Source organism: Schistocerca nitens, chromosome 9, assembly GCF_023898315.1.
Source record: "Schistocerca nitens isolate TAMUIC-IGC-003100 chromosome 9, iqSchNite1.1, whole genome shotgun sequence".
In the NCBI taxonomy this organism is placed as follows: domain Eukaryota; kingdom Metazoa; phylum Arthropoda; class Insecta; order Orthoptera; family Acrididae; genus Schistocerca; species Schistocerca nitens.
Window position 1 is genome coordinate 225,982,158 of NC_064622.1, and position 21,386 is coordinate 226,003,543.

Genomic DNA, 21,386 nt, shown 5'->3' on the forward strand with positions numbered 1-21,386 from the left:
CACAGCTGAGGGAAGGACAGGAAGATCGGGAAGTGGTCACTAGCATGCGATCATTGTAGACTCTCCCATGGATAGATGGTACAAGATCAGGGCTGCAAAAGCAGAAGTCAATGGCTGAATAAGTTCTTTAAGCCACAATAATGTGTGTGGCGGCACTATTGTTCAAAAGACAAAGATCGAGCCCTGCCAATAAAGTTTTAATTTCTTTACCTCAGGCAGTGATCACTGTACCACGCCACAAAGGATTATGGACATTGAAGTCACCCAAAACTAGGAAAGGTGGGGGGAGCTGAGAGAGTAATGCAGACAGTACATCAGGAGGGCGATAACATTACAGATGGTAAAATCCTGATGTGCCCTTACCTACCTGAAGCACATACCTACAAACTCCACACATACATACATGGCACACATACAAACTCCACCCAATACCCTCTTACAGTTTGTTTGATTCTTAAAATAACCTCAGTAGCCACGAAGAGCAGGGGTTCGAGTTGCCGGAAACTATGTTTCCTGGATGGCAATACAGAATGCAAGGTAAGTGCTTAAAAGCTGCCATAGCTCAGCCAGATGGTGGGAAAATCCATAAAAATTCCACTGGAGGTGCAGACTGTCTGAATAATGTGGGGGCATGAAGTGACGAGGGGCAGGCAGATTGTCACCAGGGTAATGTGTTGCCACCGGTTAACATGTCAGGAGATAAATGACATAGGTTCTGCGGCAATTGCCTGGGGAGACCTGGTGTCTCAGGGACCACTGGGATCTCCACCTTGGGCACAGAAGGATTATATGCAGTCTGTTGGTACCTTAGAGGACTTTTTTGTCCTCCTTATAATTATTCTCCTTAGAAGACAACAACTGGGAATGCTTCCTTGAATTGGATTCTGGCTCAGAGATAGAATGAGAATTCCAACAGCCAGCAGCCTGTGGTGCCTTCAGGCACAGGCTAGTGCCTCGCTGTGGATCAGCAGGAACCATGGAAGGAAGAGTCTTGAGAGATCTCTTCCTAGCTAGAAAAACTGGAGGAGGATGAGACACCTCCAGAAGGGGGACAGGGACTGGTGTTCCCGGCAGGTGCAGAGCCCATGCTCCCAAGATGGGTGCAGTGGAAGCAACAGAAGGGACCCCAACCACCTTGGGGGGGGGGGGGGGGCAAGTATTAGTGGGTGGCTCTGATGGCCCACTGTAAGACTGTAAGAGGCACAACAAAAGAAGACACCACCTACAGAGAAGACGACAAAGCGTATGATTGTCTCATTTGTTTGAGATTAAGACGCTCATACTTTTTTTTAGACGTCTCATTATGTGAGCTTGTTCAAGGTCTTATACTCTTTGATTTTCTTCTCATACTTAAAAATGGAGCACTCTGGTGAGCAGGGAGAGTGGAGCTCACCGCAGTTTACACAGACAGGGGGAGGTGCACAAGAAACATTTATGTGCAGAGGACATCCACAAACCCTGCAGAAAGGGGTAGCAGTGCAACAGGGAAACATATGTCCAAACTTTATACACCTGAGGCATCTCATAGGAGGAAGAACATAAGGTTTCACGTCACACTAGTAGACCTTCGCGTTGACCTTCTCAGGCAACATATCATTCACGAAGGTCAATGATGAAGACCCCAGTAGAAACTCTGTTTTCCATTGGTCCCCTATGGACACCATGAATGAAGTGCACGCCCTATCACTCTAAGTTGGCCTGCAGCTCATCGTCAGATTGCAAAAGATCATGGTGGAAGATGATGCCCTGGACCATACTGAGACACTTGTGGAGTGACAGACATGGGAAGGTTATCCAACATTTCACAAGAAAGCGACACCTCTGATTAAGCAACAGATAATGTTTCGATGAGGAGAGAACCGCTCTTCATTTTAGAGGTGGCTGTAGCTTCCTCATATTTGTCTTCAATGTGGTGACAAAAAGTAAAGGTTTTGTGGCCAAAAAGGTGTCCCCATTGGTCCTGGTACAGACCAGGTATTGGTAGGGGGGATTTTGCTCCTTGTCATCTAGTCCTTTATTTCTTCCACGGCATGGCCAGGGGAGGGAACTCATTGGGGTTGTACTTTGTTGCATCATAAGACGCCTTTCCATCCAAAGAGACTGCTGGGGCCATGTGACCACCAGCGGGAGAAAGTTTAAGTCACTTCATGCGCAAACTACCCGCCACAACACCACCCACTCTGAACTGGGTCTCTTCCCATGGGCACCACCCAGCCACAGAAATGGCTACCTGGCCAGTAATCCGCTACTGGGAGTCCCCTTGCCCCAGTCATGATTGGCACATACTCCATGGCATACATGGGGAGTGTGCAGTGCAGGCACCAACAGTGCGACCCCTGCATGGTCAGGGGGCTACCACTGAGTAGGTACATGTTCATCCCATCCCCCCCCCCTCACACACACACACACACACACACACACACACACACACACACACACACACACACACACACACACACACACACACACACAATGGGATGGCTACTATGCTAGATTTTGGGTATACTATGACAACAGGAAGGAAGGATGCCTGGGTGGAAGAGCACACAGGTGGAGCATTCACTACAGTGGGCGAACTTCCCTGCACAACATGTAAAATTTGGAAAATGTGACAGGTTGAATCTAATAACAGGGACCATATAATCGTTTATGGAAAGTGAAGATAGCACCAGGAGTGAAACTGGAAATCAAGACCAAAATCATGAACAAGTCCAGGCAGGGCCTGCACCAAAAGGATCATCCGTCGGAAAATCAGCAGAGGTATGAGACAGTCGAAGCGTAGGTTTGCAGACAGAAAGAGGAAGTAGTGCCGCAAAGGCTGGGGCCCTATGGTCACCAAAAAAAGGTGAGCCTGGTTGGGTGCTCAGTTGACAGAGCTATTTTGCAGTCAGTGCATACTTTCCTTTGTATGACAATTTTCTACATTAATCATTTAATTTCTCTAACATGTACTCCTTCCTTGGTTATTACTTCCCTTAGGTGCATTAGGTATATGCTTCATTTTGTTACACTGCTTGTGTCACCCTCCTTTTTAATTCTCTCTTCTTTGTTATATAATGTATTTAATTGCCTACACCATTATATTAATTGACTGGCACAATGGCTTGTGGTCCTTCTCTTGCCACAATGTGTCACAAGATTTGACAGTTCCTGTGGCAGTTACGTTCCCCTGGTTGGTACTTCTAGGCAGCATTCCGACAGCTATGACAACAGAGACCACTGATTACTTACTCCAGGCTTATGTTTTTTTGTTTGGCTTCATATTATTATTTATTTTATCACTTTTTTTTACTGTATATACACTGATCAGCCAGAACATTATGACCACTGACCCACTATGGGTATAAAGCCATTCAGGTGATAGCAGCATCACATGTAAAGGAATGACTGCTAGTCAGATAAACACAATGGTGCATGTAATATCAGTGAGTGTGCTGTCTGTGTGTAGAATGAGGAAAGTACATGATCTATATGAGTTTGACTGAGGGCAGATTGTGATGGTCCAGAGGTTTGTCACGAGCATTTCAAAAACTGCATGACTTGTCGATTGTTCGATGAGTGCTGTGGTGAGTGTCTTCAACAAGTGGTCAAATCAAATCCAGATATCGTTGGGCGGGCATCCCTCATTACAGATGTTCGACATCACAGGTTGGGCAGGCTGGTAAAACAGGTGCCAAACTGGGACAGAACTAACATCAGACTAATGCTAGGCAGAGTACAAGTGTGTCTGAACACACAGTTCACTGAATACTCCTAACGCTGGGCCTCTACAGCCAATAACCCATACATTGCCAATGTCAACACCATGACATTGGCAACTACAACTGAAAAGGGCACATGCCTACTGGCACTGGATATTGGTGCCGTGGCAAAGAATTGCATGGTCTGATCAATCCCGATACCTTATTCATCAGGCCAATGGAAAGGTGCAAATCTATCATCTTCCAAGTCCATACACCCCCATAGTGATCACATTTCCTAACGGCAGTGGTGTTTTTCAGCAAGATAATGCATGTCACAAGGTGATGGTATGGTTCGAAGAACACAGTGATGAGTTCCAATTGATGTACTGCCCCCCCCCCCCCAAATTTCCAGATTTGAACCCAACTGAACACATCTGGGATGTGATTGAAACTGGTGTCACAGATCATCACTCACCCTCTCCAGAATTAATGGGAATTAGGTGACTTGTGCGTACAGATGTGGTGCCACCTCCCTCCAGCATCCTAACAAGGTCTCATTGCTTCCATGCCACGACACATCACTGCTGCTATCCGTGCCAAAGGTGGCCATACTGGCTATTGGGTAGGTGGTCATAATTTTCTAGCTGATCAGTGTTTATATCTGTCAAATATGCACACAGTAGCAACATCTGATGAGTTTACGTCACAAAAATGTTTTTTGTTTCACAACTGTAGCCTAGTTTACTGTGAGCAAAAACGCCATTCACATTATGATTTTTCCGGCATTGCGGCCTGGTTTAGAGTATACAGTATTATTACACGTGTTAGATGATGCCAAGCTAGTCTTGTTTTTAGTTTTTGACGATTCCACTTTGGCTTAATTGTATTAGGATAATGTAAGGTTTCTTCTGTTTGGTATGATTTATCACTTTTTATGCTCATCTTTTGATACATACATGAAATTATTAACTGTTCATTATTTTATTATGTTTTCTGACAGATACGAAGATGGTCATTGTGGACTGAAACTGCTAGTTTTATGACAATTTATTTGTGATCATCATTAACTGAAATAAAAGAAAGAAATTTATCTCAACTGGCTCACCTTTCAGTTTTGCTATCTGAAAAACTCTTCAACGTTAAAAAGTAGTAAAAAACGCAATTTGATGTTCATTTTGGAACCAAGCATTCTGATGCTCTCCAAGAGTTGCTGAACAATTTCGGTATAATTCTGTGCTCAGGTTATTATCAAAATAATCTTTGACAATGTTTCTGAATGCCAACCAAATATTCTTTTCAAATTCTGTCATTGTTCCGATGACATGTTCATTTTTAACGAGCTGCTGAAACTGTGGGCCATCAAACACAATGGCCTTTATCTTTCCACATGACAGGCTAAGAAAAGCCAAAATGAGACACTTGAAACAATCTCTGTCAATTGATAAAGCTTTAAAAAACATTTCATGAAACCTAGTTTTATATGCAGAGGTGGAAATACAATGTTGTTGTTCTCAACAAGTGGCTGATGTAGCATGTTTGGATCACCAGGTTTCAGGTCAGTTCTTGGTGGTCAATTTGACTGCAACCAATGCTTTTCACAAACTCTGCTGTCCCACATACACAAATAACAGAGATACATGGTGTAATTATGTTGCTGGCCAAGAAGGAAGCAAACCGTTTTAATGTCAACGTAGTTGATCCAGTGGTGCATGTGATGTTGCAACAAATTGTTGATAATTCTCATATTCTTCACATAAACAAACTGGATGGCCTTTAGGGACAGCAAATAAATTTCCATTATGGAGTATGACACACTTCAAGCTCTGTTCTGAGCTATCAATGAACACTCAGCATTAAATTGTGCTTGGGCTGAAATTTCCCAACTGTTCCATTAAACCATGAATGTTATGGCAACCACTGCTTTGAAAGTATTGCACCTCAGCTACTTTTTCAAACAAGCTTTCCTCAAGCAGTAGTGATGCTAACAGTACTGAAGCTTTTTTGAATAGTCCTGTATTTCAAGCCAAACCATTAAACTCATGCTGCTCTAATTCCCTACAAACAGAATCACTGTCATTGGGGTCACTCCGATCTTCTCCCAACTGGTATTCCTGTATTTCCAAAGAGGACAATCCTTTGAAAACTAGGACTGGGATTTCAGCTGAATGAGGCACTGGGCATGTACCTGATGGTCATGTGTTCCCTTCATCAACATCCGTAAACTCTCAACACACTGACTGCACACTTTGTGAGGGGTCTATGGTTTATCTTGATCGCCAATTTTCACTTTCAAGTAGGCAAAATAGGGTTGCCAGACAAATGTACTGGTTTTTTTTTTTTTTTTTTTTTTTTTTTTTTTTTTTTTTTTACTGAGAATCATAAAACTGCCACATATATAACGGAATGAATTGGGGCCATTTAAGTACTTATGACATAAGCTCCCTGAGGAAGACGTAAGGAAAGGTTTCTGTTCATATACAATAAAAACTGAACACTGCTAACCTTGTATCAAACAAGAATTTGGTCTCTATGTTGGAATGCACTATCAGAGTGAAACAAATCATCTCACTACAGTGTCTCAAGCATAAGTGAACTGGTCTAGAGAATATGAACCTCTCACTGGTCAACTATGGCCTCATTCACCCCTCCCATCACCAGTCAGAGGTTTATGGCAGCCAATAGGAAAGTAAAACTGCTGACTGTGCTCCACACTTAATCCCACACAGAGTATTCATATTTACATAAGGTGCATGGGAAAAAAACTTGACCTGGTAGAAGAAAACTAACTAGTTTTAAAATCAGCACGACCACTTAACTCCAAAAAAGCTCAAAAACCAAACTCAACATAAATTATGTTACAAATTTTTCCCTAGTGTTATCTGCAATTAGTTACATTTTAATGCCACAAGAAGCTACAGATGTGAACATCCACCACAGCCATTCAGAGCTTGCTTCAATAAAGCTAAAATATTGTCACACCTAATTCATTACTGCAGCGGTTCTGGTCATAGCACAACTACCATACTGAACAGACAAATGAAAATAATTAATTCTTGACAGTTTTGACATTGTCTTCCAAACTAATAAAAGCCAGACTTCACTTCAAAAAGCTTTCTCACCTTCTCATAAACTACCTCATCCATGGTGTTTCCCTTCCTGTCCCTCTGCAATTGTGCCACACCATCAACCACCACTGCTCACCTACAAACCAAGCTCGACCAACCTCTTTTACATCCCACAGCCTTCACACCACAGCCTCCCAGACCAGTGATGCCAATCACATTATACTGAATAGATTGGTATACTGAATTGTATAACAATTTAATGCCCTACTCTAAATGCAATGGGGTAAAGTTCTGGGGGATATGAGTCATTTACATTAGTGTTTTAATGGTACTATTAGATATCTAATAGACATTTAAAGACAAAGAAGGAAAGGAATATGTTTCCATTAGGTACTGTTAACATAATTAAATAAATAATTAACATTATTCAGAAGCTGACACATTGCATAGAGTTGGAACTAGGGTTGGTACACAAACATTTTTCCAAGCAAGTGACTTATCATTTGGCAACCTCCCTCTCACCTTCCCCCAGCACATTTTGACCCATGCCAGTTTTTGCAAGTAGGCCTAATTCTGATACACAGTGCATACAGTGTATGTGGTTTGAGTATATGGATGCTCAACAGTGATGTTATCAGCACCCTTGTACTAATTAGAAGAAACAAATGTGGATAAAATTTCTAAAATTGTTGCCTGCAAAACGACACACTTGCACTCACTCCCACCTCACTTGTGGCGATCCATACAATCACTCCATCTCACATGCCTTAAGACAATGGAGGTAGGGTGAAAGGTACTATACCAGGGATTAAAACATATATAAAGTGACAGATGAGCTAAAACAATGGCACAGGGAAATGTGAGCAGCTGACCACTTACCAAAAAATATGGGGGAGCCAGTCACCCAGTTAACACATTAACAGTATCTCTCTAAAATCTTAGGACATATACTGGACAATTCACAGAACTTAAAAACTTTGACCATATCCATTTCAAAATCAATTAAAATACAGGACACAGCTGTCCATAGATCAACTGCTGCCATCTGGTCCAGAAATAAAACACAATCTAATAAAATGCAGCACACAGTGATCTGTAAGCCACAAGCACCACATATTGGAGGGCCCTCTCACTGGAGCAAGAAGCTGTGCGCCACAGGACTGTGGCCTATACTAAGATGAGTATGGAGGCTCTCCTCCCATCAATATGGCTGGAAGGAAATACAGCACAGATGCATTTGTGTGCTTTACTACACGGAGCTTATTGTCTGTCACTTTCAGCTATTCATCCTCCCATCGATGCATGACCATGTATCTATGCAGTGAGGCAACAGATAGCATGCACGGGTATGGCACACCAAACTAAATGAGGATCATGACGCATCTCCTTGGCTGCCACATCCGCCCTTTCATTCCCCACAATACTTATGTGCCCTGGTACTGAGCAGAGAGACACCTCCTTCCTCAACCTTTGTAGATGCAGGAGGATGTCCTGAATATTCTGAATCACTTCATCTTCTGTGTACAAGTCTTGGGGAGAGAGATAAGCACTCAGAGAATCTGAACAGACAAGGAATTTGGCACTCGAAACATGTCTCATCTGCTTCAGCGCCTGAGATACCTCTTCTAATCAAACGTTGTAGACAGTAAAGACTTGAGGCAGTTGACTCCTGACATATGATTAGAGAAAACAACAGAGCAACCAACGGAGCCCCCCTGCATATACCTATCAATAAATACAGCTTATGAGTTGTGGTGCTTATTTAAGAAGTCAGATAATAATGTATTAAAAACATACGCCGGAGTGCAGTCACTCCCATACTGCATTAAATCAAAAATTACTCTGGCCTCTGTGTAACCAGGGTGGCAGTTGGTTAAAACCCCAGATTTGAGCATTTATGTGCCCCACAGCAAGGAACTTCAGCACATACTTCATATGGATCCCAAATGGTCTCGTTGCCCAAGGATGACTGGTAAAGATGCATTCCATGGCCAGATGGGCAACAGTATGGTATAATGGGGAAGTGGGAGAGCGAAAAACTGAAATGCCTGATGCACCATGAGAAGCTGCTGCCAGGAGATAAGTGGCACTTCGCCAGCTTCAGCACACAGACTGCGCATGGGGCTGGTCCTGTAAGTTCCTGTGGCCAGCCTGATTTCCTCATGGTGTACAGTGTCAAGCCACGATTACATGAAAGCCACATAAAACTGGAGCAGAATGGCCTCTCCACTCCCGAGGACCTGTGCCTAAGACACTTCAAAATGTTCAGAGCCTTCAGGTGAAGTAACCAAGAAATTTTGGAGTAAAAATTAAATGTTCACTCCTTCTGGGATCTTGCCTTCAGAGCATTCAGGTGTAGTAACCAAGAAATTTTGGAGTAAAAAATGAGGCCCAAAGAAACAGTCTTTAAAAGGGAGAGTGGTGTTCCACATACGCAATTCGGGTAAATTAAAAATATGATGAGAATAATTAAAATGAACACACACACATACCATGAGAATAAAAAGGAAAAGCCAGCCACTCTGCAACCCATTAAAACATCCACCCTAAAAGCATTAGAGTGGAGACCACAAAGGGACAAAGGACGTAGGCTAAAACTTATATAGAATGATAAAACCTGTCACGTATAAAATGTAAAACTAAATTAGCCGATGAGGCGTTGTCAGCTAAAATTAATGGCAACGAGTCCGGTAACTGAAGAGTCCATCGCAGGGCAGCCAAAGAAGGACAGCTTGCCAAGATATTGGCCACTGTCAGCCGGGCACTGCACCGACACCGAGGTGGGTCATCACGGCGCAGGAGGTGGCCACGTATCACCCAAGCATGGCCAATGCAGAGCCATTAGTATACCACAGAGTCCCTGCAAGAGGCCCACATGGACGACTGCCACACATACGAAGTCTCCTTAATGACACACTTCATTGTGCATGCTATAGTTATGCCATTTCATCTCCCAAATCCGCAACACCTTGCAGCATAGTACTGAACGCAGGTCAGTTGCAGAGAAGCCGATCTCCATAAGCTGTTTCCGTGTAGCCTGTTTGGCCAGCCTGTTGGCAAGTTCATTGCCTGGGATTCCAACGTGACCTGGGGTCCAGACGAACACCACTGAACGACTGGACCATTCCAGGGCATAGATGGACTCCTGGATGGTCGCTACCAAAGGATGAGGGTAGCACTGGTCGATAGCTTGTAAGCTGCTCAAGGAGTCCGTACACAGAAGAAATGACTCCCCAGGGCATGAACGGATTTGATCAAGAGTATGAGATATAGCCACCAGCTCAGCAGTGAAAACACTGCAGCCATCGGGCAAGAAATGCAGTTCAATATGTCATCCATAGACATACGAAGCCAACATGACCATCAGCCATCGAGCCATCAGTGTAAACCACTTTGTGGCCTTGGTATACGTCAAGAATCAAGAGGAAATGGCAGCGGAGAGCCGTGGGGTTAACTGAGTCCTTAGGGTCACGTGAAAGGTCCAGGCAAAACCACAACCTAGGTGGACACCATGGAGATATACGTGAATGGACCTCAGGTAAAGGTGGTAAAGGCAAGGACTCCAGTTCAGAACGAAGGGATCGGACACAAACTGCAATTGGAAGCCCTGACCTGCGCCGTCGATGCGGGAGATGAACCACCATGGGTGGGAAAAGGAGACAGTGATCAGGATGCGCAGAACGACGAATGTGTGCAACGTAAATGCCCAGCCGTTGTGCACACCTAACCTGCAATGGAGGGACTCCGGCCTCCACAAGGACGCTGGTCACCGGACTCGTCCTAAAAGGTCCTGTCGCTAGGCGAACGCCACAGTGGTGCACTGGGTCGTGTAAACACAACGTTGAGGGTGCCGCCAAACCATAAACCAGACTCCCATAGTCAATGCGGGATTGAACAAGTGCTCTGTAGAGCTGCAGCAGCGTAGAGCGATCTGCACCCCAATTGGTGTTGCTCAGGCAGCGGAGGGCATTGAGGTGCTGACGAAGGTGAGGAAGCCAGTCTTAAGAATCGATATGTTTCCACCATAGTGAGAGGATTGCCATTAAGGTAAAGTTCGGGATCTCGATGAACAGTACAATGCCAACAGAAGTGCATAACACACGACTTTGCAGCCGAAAACTGGAAACCGTGGGCTAGAGCCCATGACTGCGCCTTGTGGATGGCTCCCTGTAGGTGCCGCTCAGCAATGCCAATACTGATGAAGCAGTACGAAATGCAGAAGTCATCTGCATACAGAGAAGGTGAGAAGGACGGCCCTATTGCTGCTGGATCATTAACGCCCACTAAAAATAGAGAGTCACTCAATACAAAACCCTGTGGGACCCCATTCTCCTGGATATGGGGGGAACTATGGGAGGCACCAACTTGGACACGGAAAGTATGAAGCGATAGGAAATTTTGGATAACAATCGGGAGTGGGTCTCTGAGACCCCACTTGTATAATGTGGTAAGGATATGGTGTCACCAGGTCATGTCATACACTTTTTGTAAATAAAAAAGATGGCAACCAAGTGTTGGCATCTGGAAAAGGTTGTATGGATGGCAGACTCGAGGGACACAAGATCATCAGTGGTACAGCGACCCTGGCGGAAGCTGCCCTGACATGGAGCCAGTAGGCCACGTGACTCCAGAACCTAACCCAACTGCCGACAACACACCATACGTTCCAGCTGCTTACAAACAATGTTGGTGAGGCTCATGGGGCCAACAGCTATCCACATCAAGGTTTTTTTTATCAGGTTTGAGCATCGGAATGATGGTGCTCTCCCGCCATTGCGATGGAAAGAAGCCATCACACCAGATCCAGTTGAAGGTGATGAGGAGATGCTGCTTGCAGTCAAATGAGAGATGTTTAATCATCTGACTGTGGATCCGGTGTGGCCCAGGAGCTGTGTCACGGCGATGTGCAAGGGCACCGAGGAGCTCAAACTCTGTAAATGGGGCATTATAGGATTCACTGAGGCGTGCTGTGAATGAAAGGACTTTCCCTTCCAGTCGCCGTCTTAATAGTGCGAAAGGCTGTGGAGTAATTCTCTGATGCAGAGGCTGGAACATAGTGCTCGGCAATCTTGTTTGCGTTGGTAGATAATGTGGCATTTATGTTAACACCGGGAACACCTGTTGGGCTCTGGTACCCGAAAACACTTTGATCTTTGTCCAGATTTGGGAAGGTGACTTATGGCACCCAATAGTCAAGACATCTCTCTCCCAACGCTCCTGCTTACATCGTTTGATAAGTTGGCAAACGCGGGCACGGAGCCATTTAAAGGCTACGAGGTGCTCCAGGGAAGGGCACCGCTTATGCCGCTGTGAGCTCACTGACACTCCTTAATCGCTTCAGCGACTTCTGGCAACCACCAAGGGACTGCCTTTGCCAGGGACAGTCTAAAGAGTGAGGGATCGTGTTTTCTGCCACAGAAACGATTGTTGTAGTCACTTGCTCAACCATCACATCGATGTTACCATGTGGGGGAGATTCAACGGTGACAGCAGAGGTGAAAGTTTCCCAGTCCGCCTTGTTTAAGGCTCACCTGGGGCAGTGTCCGTGGGCCTGACGCCAGGGCAGTGACAGGAAGATGGGGAAGTGATCACTAACACATAGGTCATCATGAGCTCTCCAGTGGGTAGATGAGAGAAGTCCTAGGCTGCAAATTGATAAATCAATGGCCGAGTAACTACCATGAGCCACACTGAAATGTGTGATGGCCCCAGCATTTAAGAGGCAAAGATCAAACTGAGACAATAAAGTTTCAACATCTCTGCCTCGGCCAATAAGCACGGTTTCACCCCACAAGGGGTTATGGGCGTTAAAATCTCCCAAAAGTAAGAAAGGTTTAGGGAGTTGATCAATCAGTGCAGTTAATACATTCAAGAGTACTGCACCATCTGCAGGAAGATATACATTGTAGACAGTTATTTCCTGTGTCGTCCTTATTCTGACAGCCACAGCTTCAAGAGGGATTTGAAGGGGCACAGGTTCACTACGGACCGAGTTTAGGACATAAACACAAGCTCCACCTGACACACTATTATAGTTGCTACGGTTCCCATAGTATCCCTTATAGCAGCGGAGGGCAGGGGTTTGCATTTCCAGGAACCAGGTTTCCTGGAGGGCAATGCAGAAAGCAGGTGTAAAGCTTAACAGTTGCCATAGCTCAGCCAGGCGGTGGAAAAAACCGCCGCAACTCCACTGGAGGATGACAACATCGTGAGACTGGGAAGGCATGGAACATTCAAGCCACCGACTTATTGTATGAGCAGTATATATCCCCGCAGAGCTTGTAGGTAGTGGTTGTGTGGGTGCTACCGCAATTCGCTTGGTCTTGGGGACCTTCTTTTTGGATTTCTCTCACTGCTCCTAGAGTTACCCTGGATGGGAGGACTTCACTGATTCAGTCTCTGGGACTGAGGATGAGCGTGAAGCCCTACGACCAGCTGCTTTTGGGCTCTTCAGCCACTGGCAGGTGTCATCTTTCCCACTAGCAGAAACCTGGGAATGTAGTGACCCAAAAGACCCCTTCCTAGCGACAGGAGCTGAAGAAGACTTATGCTTCTCCAGCTCAGAAGTGAGAACTGATATCCCCAATGGTTGGGGGGGGGGGGGGGGGGGTTTGCTCCTAAACTAGGTGGTGCGGGAGCAACAGGGAGGGAAGTGCCCACCACCATCAAGGGGGAAGGGGTAGTCTTCTGGTTCTGAAAGCGACAGATATGCGAGGAACTGATGGGGCAACAACTGTTCTCGTAGCAGCGGCTTAAGAGGAGGTCATAGCCACAGGATGTATGTGCTCAAATTTCCTTTTAGCTTCAGTGTAGGCCAGTCAGTCCAGGATCTTATATTCCATGATTTTCCTCTCTTTCTGTAAAACCCTGCAGTCTGGCGAGCATGGTGAATGATGCTCTCCACAGTTGACACAGATGGGAGCCAGGGCATATGAAGTACTGGGATGTGATGGACATCCACAATCTCGACATGTGATGCTGGAAGTACAGCGGGAAGACATATGGCTGAACTTCCCGCACTTAAAGCACCACATCGGGCGAGGGGTATATGGCTTGACATCACAGTGGTAGGCCATCACCCTGACCTTCTCGGGTAATGTGACACCCTCGAAGGCCAAGATAAAGGCACTGGTGGCAACCTGATTATCCCTTGGACCCCGATGGACGCACCGGGCAATTTGAGCACCTCGCCACTCTAAATTGGCAAGCAGCTCATCGCCAGACTGCAAAAGAAGGTCCCTGTGAAATATAATACCCTGGACCATATTTAAGCTCTTATGGAGCGTGATGGTAACAGAAACATCCCCCGACTTGTCACAAGCGAGTAATGCCCGTGAATGGGCAGATGATGCTGTTTTTATCAATACTGACACAGAGCACGTCTTGGACAAGCCCTCCACCTCCCCAAACCTGTCCTCCAAATGCTCCACAAAAAACTAAGGCTTCATTGACATGAAAGCTTCCCCATCAACTCTTGTACATACAAGGTACCAGGGCGAATAAGCCTCACTGCCATCCTTGCCTGGCATTCCTCCTATGATGTGGCCAGTGAGGGGAACGATTCGAGGTCACATTTCTTCTCATTGAAGTTACACTTTGCCCACTTACAGATTGCTGGTGGCGGACCACCAGCAAGAGATGACGTACTACGCTTCATGGCATGTCATCCACCCTGATGCCACCCACTCCAACCAGCCCCCCCCCCCCCCCCCCGCCACGGGCACCACCCCACATCAGCAAAGGCCACCTGGCAGTATGGCCATTGCCTGGAGTCCCGATGCCCCAGGGAGATGGGCATCTACTCCATGGCATACGTGGGGAGTTAACAGTGCAGACATCAGCAGAGAGAGCCCTGCTACAACCAACAGGGTACATGGCGGCCCCACCACAACGGACTGGCTACCGTGCTGGATATGAAGCGCTAAGAAGTCCATTGTCATTGTCAGCACAGAATGTGATACTGCATAGTGCATGGTGGAAAATGCATCCAGGAAGGTGTCCTCACCTAAGAAATGGAGAATGAGAGGAACTGCAATGCGAAGATGAGAAAGTGGGCTGAAGATCTCCATGCACGATGGACATGATGCACCATGTATGCCACCCTTCCCTACCTGGCTCACTCTTTGGGAAAATTTAGAAAGATGGAGGTCAAACCTGACAGGGGACCATCACATAAAGGCCGAAACATGTGAGACTCCTTTTAGTCACCTCTTATGACAAGCACGAATACCTCAGGCCTATTCTAACTACATCAACAGCTTTCAGGTAAGCAGCTAAGGGGAGTGCAGCTAAGGGGAGTGCAGAGGAGGGATGCACATTAGTGACAAACACAGCAACCCCTCCCTTGGCCCTTTCCCCAGTCAGGTCATCCATGCAACAGAGCATATAGCCTCATAGTACAAGGACATCAGATGCTTCAAACAGCATTTTCTCCAAACACCTGCAAAAGTGGCATCACTGTGTTAGGAGTTTCATTTCATTAACATGTGTCCTGAACCCATTAATGTTCCATTGTACTACGGTAGCCACTTATCATGGGGGTAGCACTTTCACCCTGACTTTCTGTCATGGAAGAGAGCCTGCAATGGATGGAGGCCCAGTCCTGGGTTGAGACATAAGACATCAAGATCCATCAGTTCTGAAGAATACTCGAGAGAGAACCACGAATGTAGTTGTGGCAGCACTGGAGAGTGGTGCAGACTGGATCTTAGGAGGAGCAGGATGTTATCCAACTTCAGCAACCACAGCCCTTTCTGGTGTTATAACAGGAGATACAGGCTTCGAAATAACTGCAGTCTCACATGTGTGTTGACAAATGCTTAAACAAAGGAAATCTGCCTTGACATGCTCCATAAGTTTCGTGCTACTGAGCGTCAGGATAAAGGAGTCAGATTTTACAAAATCTCCATCCATCCACTTCATGATGTTTTGCACATCAACTGTACCTTCATGAGCACACTCATCTTTCAATTCCTCCTTGGAAATGTCCACCAAATTCCTGCATGTCACAACACCTCTGCTGTAATTCAAACCAAGCGAGGTGGCGCAGTGATTAGGACACTGGACTCACATTCAGGAGGATGACTGTTCAATCCTGCATCCGGCCATCCTGATTTAGGTTTTCTGTGATTTCCCTAAATTGCTCCAGGTAAAAGCTGGGATGGTTCCTTTGAAAGGGCACAACTGACTTAATGTATACATTAATGTATCACAATTGGTTTCTATGATAGTCATCAATTTTAATAAGTCTGCTACATGCATTTTATCTAATGTGCTTTTATCAGATCATGTTTTTGCATAAATGATGACTACATATAAGCAAGCCCACAGTAGCGACATCTAGGGAGGGTGTAGGCAAACAGGTTTCTGGATGCTACTGTACTTCAGTAGCTAGTTGGCAATAATCATGATGTGGCCTATTCTACACCATCTTTTAGATCTACGTGACGATGCTATGCTGATTATATTTATATGTTTTGACGATGCCATTATGGCCGTATCACTTTAGGACATGGTGTAAAAAAGGTACGTTATACCATATTTTATCTGTACATTTCCCTAGCTGTATGACAGTATATTGTGATACATATTGCTGTTTTATGTTAAAAGACATACTGCTCACTATATGTATATATTTATATATTTTAGATCTGAGGATGGTCATTACAGACTGAAACCAGTCATCGTCTAAAGAATTCATATTGTGATCAGAGACTGGAATAAAAAAGCAGTCTACCAAAGTGGCCAATTATGCAATCGCTGGACTGATGTTAAAGTGCCAACAATGCCCTCTAAGCCTTCTTGAATATAGAAAGGAGAAACTTTTTCAAAGCTGCAACCTTTTCACTATTAAAAGCACATTCTGATTACCAGCATGTGCTCTGCTGAGACAAGACTATTTGAATTAATTCCAGAATCAGGAGGACTAGCTACAGAAGCCCTCTTGATTGATAGGATATTGGTATCTGCTAGTGGCTCACCACTTCCACTGGGAGGAGGAGGAGAGTATTTCACGGGTTCTATTTCAGAGCCACGAACAGCTAAGGAAACAAAAGTCCAGCTAGATAGAGACCCACATGCCTAGGTATGCCTTCAACAACTGAGGTGCGAGAGGCTCCCCAGAGGTCGCACGCTAACAACCGTTCCACCTCAACAGCCATGTACCTCATTGGCAAGCAGCACACCTTGAGATTGAGAAGCTTTTTTTATAATGGTGTTCACCACCCTAGTGATTAGGGTGGTCAAGCCAAGATCCCCATTCCCTGTGACACACAACATACCACCACCATGCCGCTCATTGGTTGCTCAAGCATACTCATAGCTTACGGTGATGGAGTACTGACAGCAATTATCGGTCTCCACCTCAGAAACCCCGGGGCCGTCAAGCCCTTATCCAGCAAATGAACATTGAGCCCCTGAGAGCGCAATAGTCTGCAAGATAGCTCTAGTCAATGTGGAAGTGGACAAAAAAGCATGTCAGAGAGTATAAATAAGGGAGAATGATCAGTCTACCAGAAATAAGTTAGTAACAGCACGAGATTTCATCTCATATAGTGCGTCAGCCTATGACAGTTTTATGTCTGTCTGAAACCAGTGCACAGAAGTGGATCATAAACCTTCCTGTCTCACAAGCTAGTGTGCTGTACATTACACTGTACAAGCAGGGATCAAAAGCCTTTGCTAACTCATAAAATATACCCAACATCCACTATTTCATAAAAGAATATATTTTGTTTTACACAGGAATTAGTGAATTATGTTTCCAACTGATAAGGCATGGTCGAAAGGATGCAGCAATTTTCATAAGCTGTGGTAAATGAAACAAGCACTTTTAGATTAACATAAACAAATTTTTTGAGGACACACGACACTGGCTTGCAGTTTTAAACTCAATAACAGTGTAATGTTTTAATTGGAATAGACGGCAAAATGTGCTCTGAACTAATATTTTATGGAAAACTCTCCATATACGCAAAAGTATTCATTACAGAAGAGAAAGGAATTACAATTTTATGTGGTGTACACACACATCTCACAGATATTTAATTAAGAAATTACAATAACAGCAGCCTTGCAGTAGAAATCAGCAGTCTATATTTTTCACAAATACTACTCGTGCAGAAAAATTATCCGTGCAAGTCTTTAGAGACTCCAAGTTTGGGTAATAGTTAGTTACTGCCTCCTCCCTCCATTTTTCATTGTTTATGCACAATATATGTTAATATACATATACAGGACAGTCGGTCAACACAAAATTTGGTCTTCACTTTCAATGGCTTTCTCAATTCTCAACTGAATTATGACATTTCAGTCTGGCCTAGACCTTGGGTTACGCTACAGATTAGTCTACCACCAAAACTAAGAATTTGGGGATGGGGTAGCCAAATTTCATATTCAGTGCTAACGAATGTCTCTTTTTCAAAAACGCTTCTCTTTGCCAGTCTGAATTTTGTAGCCTGTACTTCAACCATCATCAGTTATTTTACTGCCCAGGTAGCATTACTCAACTTCTTATAGCATCTCATCCCTTTTAATGTCAATTCCATCAGGGTCACCTGACTTAGTTCAACTACATTACACTACCACACATTGGCTTTATTGACGTTCACATTATAACTTCATTTCAAGATAGTATCCACTATGCTCAACTGTTCTCCCAACTCCCTGCTGTCTTTGACACAATAAAAATGTCATTGCCTTACCTAAATTTCATTTCCAGCTAAAGTCAGGTACTGGACCCTGCCCCCCCCCCCTCCACCCTCCCGTCAGTCTTAGCTGTGGTAATAACACTAATCTGTAGCATAGCCTGAGATCTAGGCAGGCTGAAATGTCATAATTCAGTTGAGGGTTCACAAATCCACTGAATATGAGTACCAAATAAATTTTGTGGTAACACATTGACCTGTAGTGTGACTTAGTGTTTATATTCACCCCATAATTAAATACACTTCGGAAATACGGAAGCGTCCGATCCCGCCCGTCTGCTTTGACCCATGACGTCACAAATATGGCGGAAACAAAAACAAACACACACACTTTCCACAAGAAGCCTAATGACACTAACTGGACAAGCGCGGGAAATGGGGTGTTTTGGGTGGGGGGCAAACTAAATATAAAAAAATTTAGACGCCTTGCGTAGCTACAACGTGTAAGTGAAGACAGCCATGCATGAATACCCACCCACCTCCCCAGGGGTCGTAACCCCTGCAACCCATAGAAGATAAAGATGCTTCAGTAGCTGATTAGTGTTTTTTGTCTTTTTTTAAAAAAAAATCTCACGGGATAGAACGAACAGATCAGAAAAATAAATATAATAGCCTAACTAAAACAGAAATTGGAGGAAACAGATAATTAAAATTAGTAATAAGTGTTTTTAAATTTTAAAAAAATCTCACGAGATAGAACGAACAGATCAGAAAAGTAAATAAAATAAAACAGAACTGGAGACAGCCACACTCAAACCAAACTCCGCGCCGTCATGACGTCACACACGAGGAAACCCTTACGTCACGGGTCAAAGCCGACGCGTGGGATCGGACGCTTCTGTCGACCCAAATGTGGAGCCGAGAAAGCACTATGTAACTTTTACGATAAATTTAAATGTTAGGAAGTGTTTTCCGAGTGCTTGTGTATGGATTATTGTTTTGTAAAGAAGTGAAATGTGGATGGTAACCAGTGCAGATAAGAAGGGATTGGAGCTTTTGAAATGTACTACTATAGTAGAATGCTGCAGATTTGATGAGTATATCAAATCATTAATGAGGTAAAGAACTGAATTTGGGAAAAAAGAAATTTGTAGCATAGCTTGACAAAAAGAAACTCACCATAAAGGAATTTTCAGTTTGGTAATGAAAGTAAGTGTTGGAGGTAAAAGCAGTTTTAACTATGCAAATATAAATAGGTTGCACACTTCTGACTGGAGGCAGCAGCAGCCTTTCTAATTTTTTATTGAACAGAATTACTGTATCCCAGAGTTTAACATTTCTGTGGCTTGGGCAATACATAGCATTAGAGCCATCTGACAGTAAGCAGTATATATGAGCATGACCGGATAGTAATATTTCTACAGACAATAAACAAGTGATATCTTTACAAAAATAAGATATCTACTATTACAAGACTGCTCCGCAGGTTAACAAGGCTCTACATAAATCTATGCCTTCAGTAGGTACCGAGTTATTTGAAGTCATGTTCCGAAGAGCATTCTACTTTGTTTGCTGTTGTTTCATTAAAAATCTGTTAACTCTATCATCAATCAGGAGTGTCATTGAATAGTCCTACGAATGTACCAACTCTTCCATTTATTTAAAAAAATTTCTTCCCCAAGCATTTCATGCAAATTTGGAATATTTCAGTACCGTAATCCTTCACAGTACACGTGTGGTAACAATGACTCAAATTCTGTCAGGTGTGTATATCATCGTAAAACTAACTGGCTTCCAAGCAGCTGTTCGCGTTAGGCATACACGACTTACTGTTATGGGGTTAAATGCACAGACGTAACTTAACGAAGTGGTGGGGACAGAGTGTGGCGTCTATTGAACGTGCTCAGCAAACTTGACGAAAAAATACCTTGTTTCTTTCTCTGCCTCTGTCGAATTATATGCGCCTTAAGCGCTTCCCACATATCTTCCTTTTCCTTTTTCGGACGACCCACCACAACTGCAGGCATTGTGATTACAGTAATGTCAATGGAAACTCAGATTAAAGTTACACCTGCTCACTTAACATTACAGAATTTCTTATACGTCGATTGCGCTCATTATACATTAACATTCATTGCACACTTCTCTTAAATTTTTCCATAGTCAACACGTCTGCTACAACACTTTCCGACTTCCGTCAAACAGGGCTGAATGTCAACATATCGATAGCACTTGCTTTTCGATAACTCTGTTCAATCGACTTTAGCTTTTGACATTTCCACACTCCAATGACAACCGGCAACCGCAGGCGTGCTGCCACCAACCGCAGGCCTGCTGCCACCCCTTTCTTACTTCACTCTTCCCTCAAATTTAACGACGCATCCGTTTCCTCAGATGCAACTCTTCACTTTGTAGCTTTACGACAGCGATAAACGATTTCCGAAATTCGGTTTTGATCTTCCGGGAGATGTGTCGAATGAAAACCGAGTGAGAGAAGTTTACAACATGTTTTAAGCCATGCCTCCATCGTTTCTGGGAAGTGGAAACTACCGCTGATGAATCGATGTTTGCAACATAGTTCGAAACACGGAAAAAGTTATCTGTGGCATTGTCGGTTCAAATTAAAGGAAACCTTGTTTCCATTTCATTTCATTTTATTATCTTCCTGTAAATCATTTACATGATAAAGGAATTGTCACAAGTGTAATTAACATGCGAAGTACATGTAATACGAACATAATAACAGAATATCACTCATATAGTTGTTTTCAATGCATTTTTGAGAGTACAACATTTGTCAATAGAATGTACATAAATGTCAAGACAATAATTTTACACACATTCAAAGTACTCACCTATGTCATAGAAACTTTTGCTTAAAAGGTAATTTTTAAGCTCAGTCTTAAATTTTACTTCACCTTTTATTTTCTTCATGTACACTGACAGAGCATTGTAAAGCTTCATTCCAAAATAACTTACATGCTTTAGGCTTT

The 21,386-nt window shown here is 44.0% G+C and overlaps 1 protein-coding gene across 1 annotated transcript in view; it reads right to left on the reverse strand.

Annotated features, from left to right (window-relative positions):
* The window catches only part of LOC126203001 (G protein pathway suppressor 2), a 132,950-nt gene extending 112,341 nt beyond the window's left edge, over positions 1–20,609 (reverse strand). The window contains exon 1 of the mRNA XM_049937199.1: positions 20,321–20,609. Coding sequence (XP_049793156.1) covers positions 20,321–20,420 — 100 coding nt within the window. The 5' untranslated portion in view covers positions 20,421–20,609. The remainder of the gene's footprint in view (positions 1–20,320) is intronic.
* Between the last annotated feature and the right edge of the window lie 777 nt (positions 20,610–21,386).